The 22928-nt window shown below is 37.5% G+C and overlaps 4 protein-coding genes and 1 long non-coding RNA gene across 5 annotated transcripts; 4 read left to right on the top strand and 1 right to left on the bottom strand.

Annotated features, from left to right (window-relative positions):
* The first annotated feature begins 997 nt into the window (after window positions 1-997).
* On the top strand, window positions 998-3775 carry LOC104700955 (uncharacterized). Its single transcript, XM_010416570.3, has one exon. It carries the CDS (start codon window positions 1162-1164, stop codon window positions 3664-3666), a length of 2505 nt encoding a protein of 834 aa, XP_010414872.1. The 5' UTR covers window positions 998-1161; the 3' UTR covers window positions 3667-3775.
* Window positions 3776-5372: 1597 nt separating this feature from the next.
* Window positions 5373-8434, top strand: LOC104700946 (adagio protein 2). Its single transcript, XM_010416559.3, has 2 exons — window positions 5373-6051; window positions 6633-8434. Exons 1-2 carry the CDS (start codon window positions 5804-5806, stop codon window positions 8215-8217), a joined length of 1833 nt encoding a protein of 610 aa, XP_010414861.1. The 5' UTR covers window positions 5373-5803; the 3' UTR covers window positions 8218-8434.
* Window positions 8435-10858: 2424 nt separating this feature from the next.
* LOC147950291 (uncharacterized) lies at window positions 10859-11502 on the bottom strand. Its single transcript, XR_015596288.1, has 2 exons — window positions 11330-11502; window positions 10859-11047 (listed from the first exon to the last, which is right to left on the bottom strand). It is a non-coding gene; the product is annotated as an uncharacterized LOC147950291 (long non-coding RNA).
* Window positions 11503-15293: 3791 nt separating this feature from the next.
* Window positions 15294-17181, top strand: LOC104700937 (uncharacterized). The gene is made up of 3 exons (XM_010416549.3): window positions 15294-16009; window positions 16289-16386; window positions 16832-17181. The coding sequence occupies exons 1-3, from the start codon at window positions 15763-15765 to the stop codon at window positions 16883-16885; spliced, it is 399 nt and encodes a 132-aa protein (XP_010414851.1). The 5' UTR covers window positions 15294-15762; the 3' UTR covers window positions 16886-17181.
* An 895-nt stretch (window positions 17182-18076) lies between these two features.
* On the top strand, window positions 18077-22337 carry LOC104710513 (uncharacterized). The gene is made up of 16 exons (XM_010416536.2): window positions 18077-18387; window positions 18469-18654; window positions 18754-18945; window positions 19019-19430; window positions 19609-19727; window positions 19829-19906; window positions 20021-20161; window positions 20279-20323; window positions 20411-20577; window positions 20759-20837; window positions 20913-20989; window positions 21070-21199; window positions 21282-21414; window positions 21499-21665; window positions 21753-21915; window positions 22001-22337. The coding sequence occupies exons 1-16, from the start codon at window positions 18268-18270 to the stop codon at window positions 22213-22215; spliced, it is 2424 nt and encodes an 807-aa protein (XP_010414838.2). The 5' UTR covers window positions 18077-18267; the 3' UTR covers window positions 22216-22337.
* Window positions 22338-22928: the final 591 nt, after the last annotated feature.

Below are 22928 nucleotides of genomic sequence, written 5' to 3'. Positions count from 1 at the left end.
TAAAATCATAACTAACAAAACCTGCAACTAATAGCAACAACAACTAAATGGTTTCCTTTATACTTTCAGACATAAAGAATCAATAATGTCAATAAAGAGAAGAAGAAAGCTTACAATTGATCGAGTTTTAGCTGTCTGTGGAGAACCCAAAGATGAGGCTATCAGCGGAATTAGGTTTTGGAGATCGAGTTTGAGGGTTTTGGTTTATAAAACCAAAAGATTCTTGAAATCGAACAAAATCTGGCAAGTGCGACATGGTTATGATTTTTTTAGAAAGATTCACAAGGATTTGAAGAGGGAGAATAAGGCAAACGGATTGCCGCAAATCAACATATGTGATATCCTGTATAAATGTGTTCGGCTATGGATAAGTACTCACGGGTTCGGTTCGGGTAATACCTGATACCTATGGTTATTTGAAAACAAAAACTGATCGGTTATTTAGACATAATCGGTTCGGTTCAGGTATTTTGGGTCGGGTCGGGTTCGGTTCGGTTCCTCGCGTTCGGTTTATTTGTCCAAGCCTAAGTACAGTACTCGTAGGACTGAAAAATAAAACACTGAACCGAATACTTAAATCGAAACAGACCCGAAAAACCCGACTAGAGTATTTTTCTGAATACCCAAATTTTCCTCTGAAACCCAAAATTTTATCCAAATAACCGGTTCTTTACTCATCAATTTCCGGGTATTGAGGTAAAATTTTGGGAATTTGTGTATCCGAAAAATCAGGTTTTTACCGGTTCTGAGATTTCAAACCCGAACCAATCCGAAACCGACAATACCCGAATCAAAATGTTTTATTTATTGTATTGGATGCTAAACTCCTTTATCCGCAAAACCCGAATCCGAGCCGAGTATCCAATGCCCAGGCTGGTTTAACTTAGTATGGTTTGGTTTGGTTCGGTTTAATTGAGAATAGAGTCATACGCTTTGGAAACAAAAATGTTGGCAAGACTCTCGTAACGCAATCTTGTTATGCGATAAAGACGAGTCCTTTTTACGGCCATTCAAAATTCCCAAACTTCAACCCAAAACCAAAAGAACCTAAAGGCGCTAACTTTATTTTTAATCTTTTGCTTCATCACTCTCTTCTCCTTCATACACCATTATCAATCACAATCTCCCAATTCGGATAACTTCATCATCCAAAAAAAAAAAATGGATGGAGCACTCTTCCCTCACAAACCTCCATACCCAATTCAATCCAAGAGATCTCCACAACCTCATCAATCCTCTAACCAATCTATCAAATTCAGTTCCGCTACACTTCACTTACCTCCTCCTTCTCCTCCTTCTTTCCCTCTCGATTCTCTCCTTCACCATCTCGTTCATCTCTCCTCCACGCCTCCCAGACATGCTGCTGCTCGTTTCCCTTCTCTCGAAGTCTCGGCTGATTCATCGTCACCGACTCATAAATGGCGGCAGGACTCGACGAAGCCCATGTCGTCGAGCTCTGTTCTGGGTGTTGAGATTGAGAACGAGAGAGGTGGGTCTTTGAAACTCTTGTGTAAGAAAGAAGTTATCTTGGTTAATTCAATCGTTGAACAGCCTTTGCCTGGATTGAATAGGTTCTTCGATTCTGTGAAATCTGAGTTGTTTAGAACTGATTTGGTTAGTTTGTTTAAGGGTCTTGATGATTCTGGGCATTGGGAAAGAGCTGTTTTTTTGTTTGAATGGTTAGTTTCGTCTTCGAATTCTGGTGCTTTGAAGCTAGATCATCAAGTTATCGAAATCTTAGTTAGGATCTTAGGTAGAGAGTCTCAATACTCTGTTGCAGCTAAGTTGCTCGATAAAATTCCTCTACAAGAGTATCTTCTCGATGTTCGCGCTTACACCACAATTCTACATGCTTATTCACGGACAGGGAAGTATGAAAAGGCTATCAATTTGTTTGAGAGGATGAAAGAGTTTGGACCTTCACCAACTCTGGTTACTTACAATGTGATTCTAGATGTTTTTGGGAAAATGGGTCGGTCTTGGAGGAAGATTCTAGTGGTTTTAGATGAAATGAGAAGCAAAGGATTGAAGTTTGATGAGTTTACTTGTAGCACTGTTCTATCTGCTTGTGCAAGAGAAGGTTTGTTAAGAGAGGCCAAGGAGTTTTTCGCTGAACTTAAGTCGTGCGGCTATGAACCTGGAACTGTGACTTACAATGCTTTGTTGCAAGTTTTTGGTAAAGCCGGGGTTTATACAGAAGCATTAAGTGTTTTGAAGGAAATGGAGGAAAAAAACTGCCCAGCTGATTCTGTGACTTACAATGAGCTTGTTGCCGCTTATGTTAGAGCCGGTTTTAGCAAGGAAGCTGCTGGTGTCATTGAGATGATGACGGAAAAGGGTGTAATGCCGAACGCAATCACATATACTACAGTGATAGATGCGTATGGAAAGGCGGGAAAAGAGGATGAGGCTTTGAAGCTGTTTTATAGTATGAAAGAAGCTGGTTGTGTTCCAAATACTTGCACCTACAATGCAGTGCTTAGTATGTTGGGGAAAAAGTCGAGGTCCAATGAAATGATAAAGATGTTATGTGATATGAAGTCTAATGGGTGTTCCCCTAATCGAGCCACTTGGAACACAATGCTTGCTCTGTGTGGGAATAAGGGTATGGATAAGTTTGTGAACCGGGTGTTCCGTGAAATGAAGAGCTGTGGATTTGAACCTGATAGGGACACATTCAACACGCTGATTAGTGCTTATGGGCGATGTGGTTCAGAGGTTGATGCATCAAGAATGTATGGTGAGATGACAAAAGCAGGTTTCAACGCTTGTGTTACAACTTACAACGCGTTACTTAATGCCTTGGCTAGACAAGGAGATTGGAGATCCGGCGAGAATGTGATTTCAGACATGAAAAGTAAAGGCTTCAAACCAACTGAAACATCTTATTCGTTGATGCTTCAGTGTTATGCTAAAGGAGGGAACTATCTAGGGATAGAGAGAATCGAGAACGGGATAAACGAGGGCCAAATATTCCCAAGCTGGATGCTTTTGAGAACATTACTTCTCGCAAACTTCAAATGCCGGGCACTAGCGGGATCTGAGAGAGCATTCACGCTGTTTAAAAAGCACGGATTCAAACCCGACATGGTGATTTTCAACTCAATGCTCTCCATTTTCACAAGGAACAACATGTACGATCAAGCAGAGGGGATTCTTCAGTCTATCCGCGAGGACGGGCTAAACCCGGATCTTGTAACCTACAACAGCCTCATGGACATGTACGTAAGAAGAGGAGAGTGTTGGAAAGCCGAAGATATTCTCAAGACTCTAGAAAAATGGCAGTTGAAACCGGACCTGGTCTCTTACAACACGGTGATCAAAGGTTTCTGCAGAAGAGGGTTGATGCAAGAAGCGGTTAGGATGTTGTCTGAGATGACAGCGCGCGGAATCAGACCTTGCATATTCACTTACAACACGTTTGTTTCGGGTTACACGGCGATGGGAATGTTTGAAGAGATAGAAGATGTGATTGAGTGCATGGCGAAGAATGATTGCAGACCAAATGAGCTGACTTTTAAAATGGTAGTGGATGGTTACTGCAGAGCAGGGAAGTATAGTGAAGCTATGGATTTTGTGTATAAGATTAAGACCTTTGATCCCCGCTTTGATGATCAGTCTATTCAAAGGCTTGCTCTCCGAGTACGTGAGAATTTAGAATCCTAAATCAATTATATATATTTGTTTTTTTGTAGATTTGGGTTTCTTTTTTTTTTTTTTTCTTTGTATTGAATTTACATTTCATTCACTTAAATTTAAGCAAAACTTTTGATGATGAAGGACGAATAAAAAGGTTACATGTTTTTACTCTTGAGAGAAATAGGAACACTCTCAGTTAACAAAATAGAAATTGTCTAAATTTAGAAAGAAAACAAAACTAATAACATGTTTCATAATAATCATATAGCATACATTGATGATATGGATTCTTAAAACTTTAACCATAAAACCTCCAAAGTTTGAGCGGGTGTCAAAATCATGCAGTGTTTGGCTACAACCACCTACCGTGTCTCTCATACATTCCTCGGTCGCAGGTTATTGTTTTTGTCCTGTTTTGCTCTCTGTTTCCCGTTTTGGAATTTCTCCTTCGTTGTATATTCTCTATAGACTATAGATATTCTAGTATATGTTGATTTTGGAACTTTAAAGATGAAGCTTTGAATCGTCAATTTACACACTTGAGGTTGAGGTTTTGCTTAATTTCTGATGCCAAAATCGATTTTGTCCCTAGGCAATCGATTTTGTACGTTAAGATTTAACCTAATATCAACTAATTATGTCAATTTATTGCTTTTTTGTAATAGAGTGTATAACATTTTTTTTTTCTCAGACAGAAAGTATAATTGTTAATAATATTTGAATCATATACCCTTCGATTTAGATATATGGATACACATTGATTGATGTGTTTTGTACTTGTAGGAATGAGAGTCCATATCTAGAGAGACATTTGAAACCATTAAACCAACAACAGTGTGTTTTGGTTCATTCCCAACATTCTCAAGTTCACGAGAATCGATTGTTCATCCACATTTAGGTATATTATTAATGACAGCTTGGTTTGTAACATGACTCTCCACACTAAAAAACTAATTACTGAAAAATATATGCATGCAGCAGCATCATCATTCAACCATCGCTTTACTCATGGCTTGCCAATATTAGCTCTCGCTTGGAGGAAAATTAACCAGAGACCAATAAGATTATAACGATGAGAACGTATCGGAATTCAAATACTCGATAACCGAAGAGAGACCTGAATGGTGGACTTATGTACCTGAGCCACGTAACAGGACTTGGCTCGACTACGTACTTGTTCATTTTTTCGATCGATGCACTTGATTGATGGGGGTTTTTTAGTTTTGTATTTACTTTATTTTTTTGGGTGCGGCCTTGTTTGTTTACATGTTGGTGGCTACTGCGACCATCCACCGCCTCTAGCGAGACAACAATAAGATTTTGATCATTTTGCTGTCGTAGCGATTTGCCATTGGGTTGTTCTTTTTATCGAGACTAGTGATTGCCATTAAGTACTATATTTTTTATGTTTGATTTTATATTATATTAAAAAATATATATATAAATATATCAACCTTTGTGTATAATTCATTAATTTTATATTTTATATACCCAAATTTTTTGCGATAAATTTAGCTAAAATATGTCACACAAGAGAGCTTGTTGAAGCAGAAAAAGTTACATTTCGCGTCATTCGTATAATGTTTTTTCAATTAATAAAATGTGATACCAAAATAAAATGTGATACACACATGCATTTGGTAAAACCACCAAAAAAATCTTATCAAAACTCGCAAGATATTTTCTGTAAACCGGAAAGATAAATTAAACCGGGAAGGTAAAATTAAAGAACCGGTCCGGTTTAAGATGAAAAAAAGGAGAGGCACTGAGAAGATCCGAGTCATCGGCCGACCCAATCATCTCTCTCTCTCTCTTCTTCTTCTTCTCCTCATAGAAGTGGGCGGTGGAGACTTCCATTACCTACAAATATCAGATTCCTCTTTCTTCGCTCGATTCAATTTCAAAAATTTGTTCTTTCTGGGCCTCTCTTCTCCTGTTGCTCACAAATACGATTCATTGGTTTGTCTAAAGTTTTGAGCTTTTTTTCTTTAGGTGGAGACTTCGAGTACCTAAAAATATCAGATTCCTCTCTTTCTCTAACTCTGCTCGATTCAAAACCCAAAATTTTGGGTCTTACTCTTCTCCTGTTGGTGGTGAGGAAGAAGATTCGTGGGGTTTGTCTAAAGTTGTAAGCTTTTTTCTTCTTCTGGGTGTGTGTGTGTGTATGCAAAATCAAATGGAGTGGGATAGTGATTCCGATCTCAGCGGCGGAGATGAAGTAGCTGCCGCAGATGGATGGTTCGGCGGAGATAACGGAGCGATTCCGTTTCCGGTAGGTAGTCTTCCTGGAACGGCGCCGTGTGGGTTTGTGGTCAGCGATGCTCTTGAACCTGATAACCCTATCATTTATGTCAACACTGTTTTTGAGATGGTTACTGGGTATCGAGCTGAGGAAGTTATTGGTCGAAATTGGTGAGTTTGCTTCTTCTTTAGCTTTACCCTAAAATTTGTGGCCATGATTTTGCTACTGTAGCGAATCTTTTTTTTTTTTGTGTGTGTGGTGTATTGGTAGGATGTTACAATAGAGCTTGTGGAAACCTGTTTTGACAGACGTTAATGTTTCAATTCGTTCTTATGGTTCTTGTTGATTTTATATTGACATATCATTTGGTATTTTTAGCTAGAGCAAATTTGGAATCATGGACTTGTTAATAAATTAGAAGTTGTTGATAGAGGAGCAAATCTATGATGTGAGGATTAGATGTTAGATTTAAGTTTCTAGTGATCTGCTTAGCTCTCGATTACTGTTTAAAAACTGCCAACTTTGATAGTTTCTCGCACATGTCCTGATTTGGTAGACTTGGGGTATTGTTCTTCGTCTACTTACATATGTTTCTGTGAATCCACTACTTTCAAATTGTAGTGATTTTAATCTGGTTTCTCATGTTAATTATATGCATATATAGTTCAGTGGTTAGTTATTTACTCTGACGAAGAGAAAAGAGGGTTTTGTATCTGATTTTGTGATGTTGTTGGTTTTTTTTTTTTGGCAGCCGGTTCTTGCAATGTAGAGGGCCATTTGCAAAAAGAAGGCATCCAATGGTAGATTCTACGATTGTGTCGAAGATGCGGCAATGTCTAGAAAATGGCATCGAGTTTCAAGGAGAGTTGCTCAACTTTCGGAAAGATGGATCTCCCTTGATCAACAAGCTGCGTCTAGTCCCTATCCGTGAAGAAGATGAAATCACTCATTTCATAGGTGTTCTTTTCTTTACTGATGCAAAAATTGATCTCGGCCCTGATTTATCTGCAAGAGACATCCCAAGAATATCTCGCTCGTTTACCTCTGCTTTACCAATCGGAGAGCGTAATGTGTCTCGTGGACTCTGTGGGATATTCGAACTGAGTGATGAGGTCATAGCTATCAGGATATTGTCACAGTTGACTCCTGGTGATATTGCATCGGTTAGTTGCGTGTGTCGGCGGCTCAATGACTTGACAAAGAATGATGATGTATGGAGAATGGTCTGTCAAAACACATGGGGTACCGAGGCAACACGTGTTCTTGAGAGTGTTCCTGGTGCAAAGAGGATCGGTTGGGTGCGACTGGCTCGAGAGTTCACCACTCATGAAGCTACAGCATGGAGGAAATTTTCGGTTGGAGGTACTGTTGAACCTTCCCGGTGTAATTTCAGTGCCTGTGCGGTTGGGAACAGGATTGTTATCTTTGGCGGCGAAGGCGTGAATATGCAGCCGATGAATGATACATTTGTGTTGGACCTTGGCTCGAGTAGTCCTGAGTGGAAATCTGTTCTGGTCAGTTCTCCTCCTCCAGGTCGCTGGGGTCACACGCTTTCTTGTGTCAATGGATCCCGTCTAGTAGTGTTTGGAGGTTATGGGAGCCACGGATTACTCAATGATGTGTTCTTATTAGACCTTGATGCAGACCCGCCGAGCTGGAGAGAAGTATCCGGATTGGCCCCTCCGATACCAAGATCATGGCACAGTTCGTGCACACTTGATGGCACTAAGCTGATAGTATCAGGTGGCTGTGCTGATTCAGGAGCTCTACTTAGTGATACATTCCTGCTTGACCTTTCGATGGATATACCAACTTGGAGGGAGATACCAGTTCCATGGACTCCTCCATCTCGCCTCGGACATACTCTAACCGTCTATGGTGACCGTAAGATCCTCATGTTTGGCGGTCTTGCGAAAAACGGTTCTCTGAGATTCCGCTCTAACGATGTATACACGATGGATCTTAGCGAGGATGAACCGAGTTGGAGACCTGTGATTGGTTATGGATCTAGCCTCCCGGGAGGCATGGCAGCTCCACCACCGAGGCTGGATCATGTGGCGATAAGCCTTCCTGGTGGTAGAATCTTGATCTTTGGTGGTTCGGTTGCAGGGCTTGACTCAGCTTCTCAACTTTATCTTCTTGATCCAACGGAAGAGAAACCGGCATGGAGAATACTGAATGTTCAGGGAAGTCCACCGAGGTTTGCGTGGGGACACACAACTTGTGTGGTGGGAGGAACTCGGTTGGTGGTCTTAGGTGGCCAGACCGGAGAAGAGTGGATGCTAAATGAAGCTCATGAACTGTTATTAGCAACTTCAACAACTGCAAGCAGTTGATCAAGTGATGAAGTTCAGGCTTTTTAGATGTTTTGGGACAAAAAGATCTATACATTGGATCAAAAAAAACATGTTCATATTGCTCTGTACATGGTGAGTATGATACGTCCATGTTTTGTTCATCTGTTGATTGTAATGGGTTTTTTGTATATGCAAAATATTATGAATTGGATTGTACATACCGTCTTCTGTAGTGAAGTTTTTGTAAGTGGCCAAATGATCTAAAAACCTAAAACCCTATTAGTACTTCCATATATTTTTTTCATTTCTTCGATTAGAGTTTTGGTTATCCTGTTATCCACCATCACAAAAATCCATGTCCAATCCGGTTATGATAAAAGGATGGGCATGTTTTGCGATTATATCCGCAACTTGGTTTATAACTGATACAAAACGTGGTTGCCAAAAAAAAAAAAAAAAGTGACACAAAACGTTACAAAATAGCAGTAAAAAGATAACAGTAAAACGGAAAAAACTAGTAATGTAGTAATATCACTTTTGCGATTAATTTCAAAGAAAGAGTACAAACTAAAAAGTTACCAATGCCCGTGGTCACAAGACTCACAACAAAAGGAGGCTGTAAAACAACAAGTAACACAATTAAATGATTATTCAATAGAAAAATATGAGGAAGTTTGACAAAAAAAAAGGAAGAAGAAGAGTATTCAATAGAAAAATATGACGATAAAAGTAATTATAACAATTATCATAAAAATTTGACAATAAAAATGACGAGAAAGAATAATAAAAGTAAGAAAATAGTAAAAAAAATAAGAAGACATAGTTTGGTGGCGGTCAATTAAATATGAGAAAACGAGATTAATGCATAATTTTAAAAAATGTTTTGTTTTTCTGGTGGTCAAAGAAACGATTTAGGATATGTGAGGTCACCAGTTTGATCAGCCTCGCCTAAACGTCTAGTTAAATTCATGATTCTTTAGATCATATTTGATATTGTAACACAACTGATTTTTTCTTTTTTGTGTATCTGAAATAAAAGTTTTGCCTAATTAGTAATTTAAAATTTTCGATAAGATATTGTATTTCATAACTTTCATCAATCATATATAATTTTAACAAAAAGATATCAAATAAACCCAAGCGTAGAAATATCTTATATTTTGGTAAATATGTCTTTAAATTTGAATGGAAGTTGAACTTGGATCGGAGTCGCCAAAACAGGTTGTTGGTGTAGATTCTGACGGAATCATGTGGCTGTTGAAAAACCCAAAACAGAGTGGTCAAAATCCGACAAAGCGTTGTCCAGATTCAATTCTCTGGTACTTTAAACAATATTTGGTGGCGTATGCCGAGATCAGTACTCATTGATTCGAGGAAATTGCGATATGTTAGTGGGGGTGAATTGTGACACCCTGGTTTCAGTGACTTGTGGAGAAGTTTAAAAAAATTGATTTGGCCACCTATATCATCCAATGCACTTATTTTTTCGCTCAAGGTTCCTAAGAGAACTCCAGAGTTAAGCTTGCTTGAGCTGGAGTAGTTTCAGGATGGGTGAACTTCCGGAAAGTGATTGTCGGAACTGTGCGAGTTAAGACAAACCACAAGAAAAGATCATGTGGTGATTTGTAGGGATGGTAACAAGTCTTTAAACCTCCCGGACGTAGTAAACCGGCCGTCGGATATGAATGGGATCACAAGTCTAGTGAAAAGGCGTGAGGCCCATTATAGAAGGTGTGCTCATAGACTGGGAGTGAACATGAGTCTCACTGAAAGGTGACGATCGAGGTGTTACAATTATAAACACTTAAGCCTTCTCAAAGATCTTTATCAAATCGGAGTTTCAACGAGTTGAACATCACAAAGCTATGTAAGTTGTGTATATAGATTAATATTAGGTTGTGTAAAAAAATTATAGTTAAAGTTGTTAATACATTTTTCATATTTACAGCTCTGAATTTGCTGGCTGTTATCACATAAACTATGTGATGAAGCATTAGGGTGAATCTTCACAAACTGAAACAGAAGCAAAAGAAGACTAAATTAAGATCTATTTGCGTATATGAAAATATTTAATTAAATCTTAGAATGAGGTCTTCTAATGTGAATGAATGTGTATAGTAACAAATACTTTAAATCCATATATGAGTTTCCTTTATTTTAAATTTGTAACTAAATTTATTTTGATACCAAATTCTATGTTTTTTTTTGAGACTTTTTGAAATATTGAAGGAACAAATGAAATTTAAGATCATAAAGTTATAATCTATTTTTTTTGTTAAGAAACTGTTGATTGAGGCAAACTATTTTATTGAATATAATTTATTTCAAAAATGTTTTAAAAATTTTAAACTACTACTATATAAAAATACTATAAATAATTAAATATTTTTAAAAATAAATCTAAAATCTAAAATAATCTACAATTAAACTATTTCTAAATAATTATTTATAAAAACTATTTGCCCGCACAAGCCTGCGGATAACTTTCCAAATTTGCTAACTATTTTGTCCACCGCTTGAAATACCTTTTTCACAAATATTAAGATGTATCAATTGATTCTATTCATAAAAAAAAAAATGAAATATGCAATATATGTTGTTCTCTAATTTTTAAAAAATATATATATAATAGATATGGCATCACATCATGGCATGTTGTGTTTTATTCGGGTAAGAATTCTAGAAAGAAAATTTTGTAATTTTCATTATCAGTTGTGAAAATCGTCGTAACCACACTTGAGTGATATAATAATTATCAATATATATATATTGCTTATTAAATAAAACGGAGTAAATGTGACCACCACCGTTCTAGCAATTTAAGATAGTTTCTCAGGATCTAGAGTTAGTGTCTGCAAGCCATCAACACCTGCGTTATGAAAAAAACGATGTAAACAAAATAGAAAATCTGATTTGAAATGTGTATCTATATATTTAAAATATGACAAAATTATGTTAGTGAAAAAATCACGCACATAAAAAAAAAAGGAAGACTATAATCATGCTCCAAACACATTTCAAAACATTGCAGCAATAAATAATCATACATTGATATTTTCTTCTATACTTTCTAAAATGTCTTGTTCAAGAAATACAATTTCTCGTCAGTTTTTTATTCATGATTACGCTTTTTGGGGAGGAGGAACCGTACCACAAGAACCACCGGGCTTATTACCACCACGGCAGCGATGCCAAACACAATCATTAGTCCCAAATCCATTTTCCCTTACTTGTTTTTCTCACTAACAATTCTTTATGTGTTTCTTGTGTAGTTTTGTGTGTGTTACAAATCTTATTATTTATATATCTAAAAGTTGGAAGTACTCATACCAATATAAAAAGTAGTATTTTACAATTAAAGAGATCTTAACATTGCATTCACATACCCAAACTTTGTCTAATATTAGACACATGTCATATGTAATTTAGTGATAACATATGTTTTAAGTGTATCTAATAGAGATGTGACAATATTATATAGATTGTAACATTTGTCAAAGAATTTCAGTAAAACTTATAAAAAGTAATATACGTGTATATGAAAGAAGATTTTTTTTAAAAACTTAGTGGAGGTTATTGGTTTGAGATTTGAAAAAAGTTTCAAAAGACTTTAGGTTAGATTCTATTGTTATTAGATTATGATTTTGTTAAACTTAGTTAAAGTTTAGTGTTATTAATTTGTTATTTGTAAAAATTTATTTAAAATCTTAACAAATATGGGTTACTGGATTCAGATTTTTATAAAGTCAAAAAAAGTTTTGTGTTATTCCATTAAAACAAAAGAGTCTAGGATTGTTAATAAATTCAATTATTATGCTATTGATTCATGATTTTAGACACTTTCTTTACAAAATAAAGTCATGGAAAGTATCACAAAAATACATAGATTGTGTGACAGCCCGGTTTCAAAGACTTGCCGAGAGGTTTCAAATAATTGATTTGGCCACTATTGTCAGCGAAGTGCACTTATCTTTTCGGTCAAGGGGCCTGAGAGAAATCCAGAATTAAGCGTGCTTGAGCTGAAATAGTCTCAGGATGGGTGACCTTCTGGGAAGTGGTTGTCGGAAGTGTGCGAGTGAGGACAAAACACAGGGAAAGATCATGTGGTGCTTTGTAGGGACGGTAAACAAGTCTCTAAAGCTTCCCGGACATAGCAAACCAACCGTCGGATATGGATGAGCTCACGAGCCTAGTGAGAGGACGTGAGGCCCATTAAGGAAGGTGGACCCATGGATTGGGAGTGGACATAGAGCCCACTAAGAGGTTGCAGTTGGGGAATTACTGTAGAGAATTGTAAAAGCTTGATTACTATTGATCATATGCATAACAGATATATACTAGTAGGGATTGAGTATATTTGTGATATACTCAAATCTATACATGATTAACTCAAATAACAGTTGGTTGTTATCTACACTAATACGCCCTTCAAGATGGACATCGGGAAGAGAGTCCAATCTTGGAGACCAGCTAAAGAAAACGCGCACGAGGAAGCGGTTTTGTCAGGGCGTCATCAAGCTGATCAGCAGAGAAAATGTGTGAGACACGAAGGGCCTTGGCCTGAACTAGCTCTCGGAAAAATTTATAGTCAAGAGAAAGGTGTTTCATATGAGAATGGAAAACCGGATATGCCGCCAAGTATGTAGCCCTTATGTTGTCACAAAAAAGAACTGGAATAAGCGGAGACTGCAGTCCAATTTCATCCATTAAGTAAGTGAGCCATTTTACTTCAGAAGTTGCATTTGCGAGAGCCCGGTGTTCAGCTTCAGTAGAGGACCTTGAAACACCTGTTTGATTCTTTGAAGACCAGGAGATTGGCTGCTTGCCAAGATAAACAATGTAGGCACCAATGGAGATGTAGTCATCACGGTTACCGCCCCAGGCCGCATAAAGAGAAAGAGGAGTCGAGGCCGAGAAGAAGATGCCTTTGTGAGGAGTGCTAGCCAAGTAACAAAGAACACACTTCATAGCGACCTAATGAGCATCCGTTGGTCAATGCATAAACTAGGAGAGTCAGTTCACCGCAAAAGCAATGTCAGGTCGAGTTAGACCAAGATACTGCAGACTACCAACAGTGGCATGATACTCAGTCGAATCAGGAAGGACAGTCCCAGTAGTGAGCGTGAGAATCTGAGAGGAGGACATAAGAGTTGCGACTGGCTTTGCATTGAATATCTTGGTTTTACGAAGCCGATGAGTGATATACTTTGTTTGAGTAAGAAGCAGACCTGTAGAGGTGCGAGAAGCTTCCATGCCAAGGAAATAAGAGAGGTCACCTAGTTGTTTGAGAGAGAATATGACAGCAAACAAATTTGTCACCCTGGTAATCTCAGCCATAGACGAACCCGTGATGATGATATCATCAACCTAAACAAGAATGTAGACATAGGCGGAGCTGGTGCGAAGGATGAAGAGAGAGGCATCTGCAACAGAGTTCTTGAAGCCAAGACCGAGAAAATAGTCCTTCAGGGCATTATACCATGCCTGTGGGGATTGTTTGAGAATATAAACAGATTTCTTGAGCCGAAGAACGTGATTAGGATAGTCTCTGTCAACAAGACATGGTTGTTGAAGCATGAACACTTCCTCTTCAAGCGGACCTTGAAGAAATGCGTTGTTGACATTCAATTGCTTCAAGGGCCAGTTACGTGTTATAGTTGTGCCAAGAATCATGCGGATCATGGCATGCTTGTTAACTGGACTAAAGGTCTCATGAAATCAATACCTAGTCGTTGATTGAAGCCTTTAGCGACCATACGAGCTTTAAAACGATCAACATCACCATATGGCAAATGTTTGACGTGGTAAACCCACTTGGAACCAACAATATTCCAAGCCATCGACCGATCAACCAATTCACAAGTATCATTTTGAGCAAAAGCATCATATTCATCACTCATTGCGCGACGCCAACGCTCATCCTTAAGAGCTTGTATGTGATTTTCAAGTTCCACCTCTTTTAGGAATCTAGTAAGACCATACTTAGGATTCAGTTTGACAATGTTGTTTTTTGACCGTGTGAGCATTGAATGGGTGTTGAAAGGGTGCGGCGGAACCGGAGAAGCAACTACTGCTGGAGATGACGTAGTGGACACTGGAGAATATGGTGGAGTGGTGGTCGGTTGTGCCGATGTTGTTGTTGCGGGTGAAGGAGATGGGCATGAGAACTGGTCGAGTGGTCGATGAAACACATGAATAAGGGAGGTTGATGTCGTGTCTAAAGGTATAAAAGGAAGAGACGAGGAGGAAGAGTGTTTGGAAAGTGTTTAGAAAGGAAAAACCGACTCATGAAACTCGACATGACGAGAGACATAGACTCGAGAACTTACCCCATCAAGACATAGATATGCATCCTAACTGAAGGAGTAACCTAAAAAGACACACGGTTTGGACTTGGCAGTGAATTTATTATGGCCATAGGGAGGAAGCCAGGGGTAGCAGAGGCAACAAGAAATGCGGAGTTTGGCATAATTTTGTGTGGACTGAAACAAGAACTGGTATGGTGATGTGTTCGCCAAATTAGGTATGGTAAGGCGGTTGATTAAGAATACTGCAGTAGCAAACGAATACGTCGAGTATGTTGTTGGTATGCTCGCATGAGAGAGGAAAGCAAGTCTATCAACAATATGGCGATGGCGGCGCTCAGCAATGCCATTGTGTTCAAGAGTGTGCAGAGGTGTTGTTAAATGCATGATGTCGTATATACCAAGAAAATGTTTGAGAGCAATGTACTCTCCACCATTGTCAGAGTATAAGGTGGTGATGGTAGTCTTGAAGCGGTTTTCAACCAGAGATTTGAAAAGAGGGAAAACTTGAGCGACTTGGGAATTTGTTTTCAGCGGATACAACCATGTGTACCGGGTGAAGTGGTCAACAAAAATGACATAGTATTTATAACCATCAACCGTTAGAACCGGTGATGTCCAGACTTCAGAAAAGATAATATCAAGAGGTGCTTTTGAGACAAAAGTAGAGGAAAAAAAGGCAATTCGTGACTTTTATTACTAGAACAAAAATTGCAAATAAGAGAAGTCAACAATAAATTCGAAATAGATCTTAAAAACTAGAAATCATATGGGGAAAGGTATGAGAATGCGGATGTCCTAAGCGAGAGTACCAATCCGCAAATGAAGACTTGGAACATAAAAAGGCAGAGATGGGTGGAGTGTGTTTCAAAGGCCATTCCTACACTCCCTTAATTATGGTGTGTGTTCGAAGATTTAAGAAGAAAAAAGAAAGATTCGTCCGAAAAAGCAAATTTTATTTTTTTTTAATGAAAATGGTGTTTGGTCTTTGACTCTTTTTGGTGTGTGTGAAAAGTAAAAAAGTACATTTACACTTTCAGAAGAAAAATAGAAACACAGAGACGAACGAACCAAAGAAGACCTCATCAGTCTCTCTAGATATCCTCTGAAACCCAATCTTTCACTTTATCACTCTCTCTCTCTCTCTCTCTGCAACTTGCAACTACAACTACAACTAGCATCAACCAAGAACCTTTACTACTTCTTCTTTCTCTCAGACTCTTGTCTGAATTTATTTTGTTCTTTCCATTTTCTCTCAATTTCACATCACCTTTTCAAGATGCCGATCAACAAAGACCCATCAACACCTCCTCCTGTCATCGGAAAAATCGGTCCTTACACAGTCTTTATGACTCCTCTGGCCACTCCTAAACCACCTGAATTTCCCTCTTCCACCGTGTCTCAGAAGCCTGTCATGGCACCTCCCGTTCTTCCTCCCCCTCAGCAGTTTAAGTCGGTGGCTTCTTCTGGAGAGGACGGCTCTGTTTTGGGCTTCTTTAAAAACGCCGTCACCAAGGTTCAAAATGGTATGAAACTTGAGAAATCTGACTGACTTTGAGCTTGAAAAGTTTCCTCATTTTTCTGGATCTTGAGTTTCAGATGATTTCTGTATTGATGATACTTTTTGATTGATTGCTTGGGAAATTAAGCTGAGAAATGGTGGAAACAGATGTAAAAGTTTCTATCTTTGTGAAGTGATTGGGATGTAGATTAGTTCTGAACTTCTGATATACCTTGAAATCTGGATTTTTTCATACTGTTTCTGTGATTTGACATTATTGTGTGTGTGTATCCTTAAACGACAGCTCATTCAAGTGTGGATGATCATTTGGTGAGATGGTTTGGGTTAAACCAGTCTAAGTATCAGTGGGCTTTGGATGAGTACTACGAAAGCAAAGGATCAGTAAGTGTTTATACTTTCCTTTTTGATTCTCTCTATACGTTTTAGTTTCACGTTCTTGCGGTTCCTGAATCTCTCTTTCTATTAGTTTCTTATCGATAACAACTCCTTTAGTCCCCGCTTGATTCATCAGCTTTTTAGTTAACTTGTTGGTTGAACAAAACTTTGTCTCATGTTCATTTTGGTAAAGCTTTAAAGCAAAGCTAGGTTCGAGTGTTTTCTTTTTTTACTTCTAAGGTAATGAACACAACAATTGCAACCAATATAATGTAAATGAAGCTTGATGATCTTCACCCAATATCAACTCAATTATAAAAATTGCTTTTGGTAGTCAAAAAATGTCACGGATTGGTTTTTGGACTTGGTCTCTTTGGTCATTGATTTAGTGCATATGTTCCTCTAGTACATCTTGTGGTTATAGCACTCATCTTGTTGAAATCAAATGCAGGATATCAAGGCTGTGAAAGCAAAGGAGATGCCTGGAAAAGCACAGAGCGTATAAGTAAACCATAAAATATAAACATCTTTCCCCTTTGGTTCAAATTCCAAAACCTGTTTTTCTAAGAGAGTTAAAAAGCTTTGAGTCTTGAGGAAAGTTTTATTCAGATGATTGATCATATGGAATCCATTTTAGCCTTAGAGGACTCTTTTGGTATATTTTTTTAAAAAACCCTATGTAATGTAGCTCTTTGTAGTTTTATGTAATGTAACAATGGAGATGCCATTCATCCATTTGGTTTGTTGTAAGCTTAATAACATTATTCACTTTTTACCATATATTAATAATTTTTATATGTACAGTAGAACATCTACAAATTAATACTCGGTAAATTAATAACTTCTATAAATTAATAAATTTTTTCGGTCCCAAGTTGAGACTAGTGTAATTTTGGACATTATTCGATAAAATAATAAATTAATAACTTTTTTAAAAATTCCATGTAAAAATATGATCCCATCAATATCATAAATTAATAATCAAATAAACTAGTATATATATATATATATATATATATATATATATATCTAAGAATTATTTAGTGAAATATGAATATATTGTTGTTTGTTTGTTATTGAATTTGCATTATTGTTGGAGAGCATCTCTAATCTTTCTGACAGCATCAAAAACTTCTGGTGTTGTCTTCTCAAATCGCATCCAAAAATTGTAGAGAGTTCTTGACGCGATAATTGCTTCCTTATGTGTAACTGGTTCTAAAGATATCGTCATATCTTCTTCAACTTCATCATCACCTTGAAAAATAATAGCAGCAATTTCTTATAAACTCTGAATTTCTGATAAAAAAATCATCTTCATAAATTAATATTTTATTAATTTATCGATAAATTAATAATTATTAATTTATCGGTAAATTAAAACCTCTATAAATTAATAAAATTTCATGGTTCCCACCTTATTAATTTATAGAGGTTCTACTTATCTTAGTTACATGTCTCCGAGTTCAAAATAATTTGCTAAAGTTTTTTCTCTGTCTAGCAAAAAAAAAAATTTCTGCTTGCTATGATTCAACTGAAAAGTGATTTACAAATTAAATTTGTTTAGCGTTTCATAACCTCGTAATTATCCGATCTACTGGACCTCGCTATATTCAAGGCCCACTATAAAGGCCCAAACTCTTCCCGACAACAGCCCAACTTTCTCTATGGTCGTAATTTTAATTTTTTTTTTTTAGCGTTTTTTTTTTTTTTGTAATATTTTCCGGTTTTAGAAATAATGGAATTTAAATTTAATAAGCTGGAAAAAAAAAAACGAAGAAAGGGTTTAGGGCTTTTGCAAATTTGTGCGTCTCCCTTTGCTTCTTCTTCTTCTTCATCCCCAAAATCTCCGCCTCTTCTTCGCCGGAAATTTAAGAAAGAAAAAAAACAATGATTCGCGGCGGAAGAAGCTACGTAACTTCACCTCCTTCATTCTCCAACGACGCTAAAAAGCTTCTTGTTTGCACAGGAAACACTGTCTCCGTTTTCAGCGCCGCCACTGGCTTACAGGTACCTAATTGCTTTGATTCTTCTCCGGAGTTCTCAGGGTTTCTCTTCGAATCGTTGATTTATACATTTCTGTTTTTATAGATTACTTCGCTTGAAGGTCATACAGCTCCAGTAACGACTCTAATCGTTGTTCCTGCATCGAGTCCTGCTCAAAAGATCCTCTGTTATTGTTGGACTGCGTCTCTTGATGGTACAGTTCGTCATTGGGATTTCTCAGGACCTGAGCTTTTGAAAACTATCGATGCCCAGCTTCCCATTTACTCTATGGTGAGTTTTAAAAATATAAAAGTTGAATACTTTTTTTTTGGGTTTTTTTGATTAGTATTTGTGATTGTGAATGTATCTGTGTATTGTTTAATCATCTAGGTTATTCCTTCTCTTTTGAGTGAACCTCAAGTGCAAATTGATAAACGTCGTGAGTTGTCTGGTAAGTTGGTTGCTTATGTTTCGGTTGAGGATACAAGTGTTGTTAAAGACGGTTCTAAAGAGTTGCGTGGACATATCAGAAGATTTAACCTTGCTAAACCACGAATTCCTCGTGGTGACACTTTGAAAGAGGTCAGTTTTCATATATCAGAGTTATATTGTATTGTGTTAAGCTCAAATCATTTTTGCTTGTTTCTTTGTGTAGACGGCAGAACCAGAATCTATTGTTATCAGTCCCTCTGGAGAGTTTTTCGGAATCCGTCACAAGTGTAAAATTCATATATGGGATGTTCCTTCTTCTGGAGGAGGATCAAGGCATGCGGTTTCCAGGAAGATGACACTACATCATTCAAAGTTTATCAATGCTTTTGCTTTTCATCCCACTGAGAGAATTATAGCTGCTGGAGATGTTACTGGAAGAGTGTTGATTTGGAGAGGAGTTGGTAATAGAAAACTTGCCTTGGGTAATCAAAAGAAAAAAGTGAGAGCTATGGTTGATTTGGATAACGCTGGAGTGAGAGGTGAAGATGATGCTGAATCTTGCACTACATGGCACTGGCACTCTGCTGAAGTTAATGTCCTTAATTTCTCTTCCGATGGAGCATATTTATATACAGGTGCGACCAAGTTATTTCTCACTTACATTTCCTCATGCTTGTGTTTATATGATGTTGGACCAATATCCATTAGTTTATCAGCCGATACATGACTAATAGGTCATGAAAAAAATTGCGGTCTTAGAAGTTAATTTTTAGAGTTCTTACTCTGAACTGTGTGTGCTTTCTGTCTCTTTAGGGGGAAGGGAAGGGGTATTAGTTGTTTGGCAGCTAGACACAGGGAAGAAGAAGTTTTTACCAAGAATAGGGTCTCCCTTGTTGTACTTCATGTGGTCTCCAGATCCAACTCTTTCTTCTGTAAGTCAGTTAGAGCTTACTGTTTCAATCTCATCTAATACACAAGCTGCTGAAAGCAAAAGGAAATGTTTTGCTGATTTAACTAAGAACGAGAGCTGCAGGTGGTTTGTGCAGATAATCAGATCCATTTGCTTAAAATGCCTTCCATGGAGATCTTAAGGACCATTTCTGGAATCAAGGTTCGTCTTAGAAACTTATTACTTAACCACTAACTGCTAAACCTGGGAAGTTACTAACCTCTCTTGGATCTTCCTTTCCTTTGGCATTTACTTCAATGTGTGTTATTTTTACAGCCTCCCCCATCATTGCCTAGGATGTATGAAGGCTTGGCTAGTACTGTTGCCTTTGATCGATCTTCTGGCATAGCTGCTTTATGCACAGAAAATTATTGTGTTCAGCTTTACAATCTTCTTAATGACCGGGGAATATCAGAGGTTAGTGGCTCCAATATACCCCCTAATGAGCTATTTTCCACTTTCTGCTGTATATAAATTCTCTAAGTCGATATGCGTTGATTGTCAATTAAACTTTTGTAACCAATTCTTTCGCAGATTCAAGTTTGTGAAAGAAACCATCAACCAGGCGATGAAATCACAGTAAGTACATCTCCTAGCTGTTTTATTTGGTTTGATATTTAGTATTTTTTTTATTACCTTTGGTGATAATTTGAGAGTACGGTGCAGGTTGTGGTGACAGCGGTTGCTCTCTCCCTCGATGGCTCAGTGATGAGTACAACCGAGGTGAAACTTCCGGAAGATGGCATAGGAGGTTTAGTGTCCCTCAAGTTTTGGGTATCTGAACCAGACAGCAAAACTTTCACCTTATCCACAATTGTATATGAACCTCACAGGTTAATAATAATTTACCCTGCTAATGGATAATGCTTCAGTTTTTCATCATCACCTAATTTTCTTGTCATTTATTATCTGTTGTAAACATAGCAAATCTGGATTGCGATTCTCTGATTTAGTCTACAAACTGCTATATATTCTGTACAGAGAGTGATTTTTATCTTTTTGTATATCTTACAGGGATGCCGGTGTCTCAGCCATTGCGTTCCACCCTACCCGCTCCATGGCAGTTAGTACATCATTTGGTGGGGACTTCAAGGTAGTTCTTAAACTGATTTTACATACATCTCTTTTTTTTTTTTTGTTACTATTGATCTCACGTTCGCTCTTTCAGATTTGGGTTTGCAATAGCGACAAGAATCAGGCGGATAAGGACTTTAGCTGGATATGTCACGCAGTTGGCTCTTACAAGTAATTGCTTCTGTATGGATTAGGAAACTTCAACATTCACGAATTATTTGCTCAAATTAATATTCTCTGCCCTTTTGCAGGAAGAAACCAATGACTGCTGCTGCTTTCTCGGGGGATGGCACTGTTCTGGCTGTTGCGGCTGAGAATGTTATTACGCTTTGGAATCCAGACAAGAACATTCTCTTGTCTGTTCTTGGAGCGACACTGACGGTAATTTTCCTTTCAGTTTTCCATTTAAAATTTGGAACCTTTTTCATAAAGATGGTTGCTTAAACCTCCCCTTTTATTTCAGCCTATCACAAAGCTATGTTTCGCTGGGACATCTGAGTTCCTTGTTGCTGCATCCCATTTTCCGAGACCTGAATTGTCTGTTTGGAATGCATCGAATTTATCTTTATCATGGTCATATGGATTACGCATAGAAGGTAAAAATTATAACACTTTCTCGAACTAGTCCATGAAAATTCTTGTCGTGTTTTGCTTAGTCAATGTTTCTTCTCGTTTTGTAGCTGTCACCTCCGCAGTGGATTCATCGTCTTTTGCAGTATTGGCTCTGATCCCAAAATCTTTTAAAACGGATGAATCTAAGGAGAATATCTTCCGCAGTAGAGATGGTGCCATTCTCTTGTTTAACGGATCAGATCCTAAGCCGGTATCTATATGGACTGTGATGAAGGTATGACAAAGGAAAAAAACCCGCTAATATATAATTGTAAAGGAGAGACGAAACCAACGAGTTAAACATTGTCTAAATGTATTGCAGGCTAAGGGAGGATCAATTTCATTTTTAGAAGGAGATAAGTCTCAGCTTCGCCTAGCATATGTAAATGGAAGCCATGAGTATGTTGTTTTTGATCCCAATAGTGATGAGTCACACGAGCGCAGCGCTGTTGATTATGACGTTCTTGCTGGCCAGGAAGAGACAGGTAAAAGAAAGTTTTAAAACAAACTATGAAATAAACTTTATTGATTGTACCTTGTAATTAATCGAAAAAGTCTCAAATCTTTTAGGAGACGCCGGGTACACATCCTTGTATAGGCAGTTACCTGATTATGACAAGAAGAGAATGGATGATGCTGTGTCGTTGGCAACACCGTTTGTATCGTCAGAGAGACCATGGGAAACAATATTCAGCGGTTCTACTCTTAATTTTCCGCCACTTCAGAAATTATGTGCTGAGTTCTTCGAGTCCCTAATGGAGAAAAGAACAGCCGTTGTGGAATGAGACCTTACTTACACAAAAAGGTTTTGTTCAGGAAATTTTGTAGCTTCTTTTTGTTGTGAGATTCGGTTCGGTTTATGTTGTTGCTACCATATTGTGGTTCAAAGATGAAGGACTCTAACCAAGTATGCTCGGTTTGACTGATAGAAAAAAAAAACACGATCCTAAAAAACCTTACTACGATTTTGTATGCTTTATTTGGTTTTTACTATTCCTACTCACCGAACATTAAATATGATTACCTACAAAAACTAGTAATCTAGATGGGGTAACCAAATTCAAACCGTGATTTTGTTTACAATTCTAAACATATCAAATGAAATAGAGAGATAAGCAAAAACAATTTGGGGTTTTTACCTTTTTACTTTAGATTCTCAATAATTGCGAAACGAGTCAGGTGCTCCTCCTAACCCACCAAAAGAAATTATTCGAAAATCCAAAATATTTCAACTAACATCTTGCATCATATTATTTTTATTTCTGTATTTTGCATTATTAAGTTGGGAATACAAATTGATATTTTCATATTTTATTATATTCGTGGGCTATCTATATAGGTCTTTTGATGGTGGTCCAATATGTTGAGCTAATTTTATTCTTTTGAGTACATGAAAAAGGTAATTGCTTTGGGGACACTAAACTTTTTATTTTTATTTCCACATGCATGTAGGACAATAGTTTGTAAGGTTTGTGTTACATATTCATAAAGCTTTCTA

Source organism: Camelina sativa, chromosome 1, assembly GCF_030686135.1.
Source record: "Camelina sativa cultivar CO46 ecotype springtype chromosome 1, ASM3068613v1".
NCBI classification, from domain to species: Eukaryota; Viridiplantae; Streptophyta; class Magnoliopsida; order Brassicales; family Brassicaceae; genus Camelina; species Camelina sativa.
This window is presented reverse-complemented; position numbering and strand designations above follow the sequence as displayed.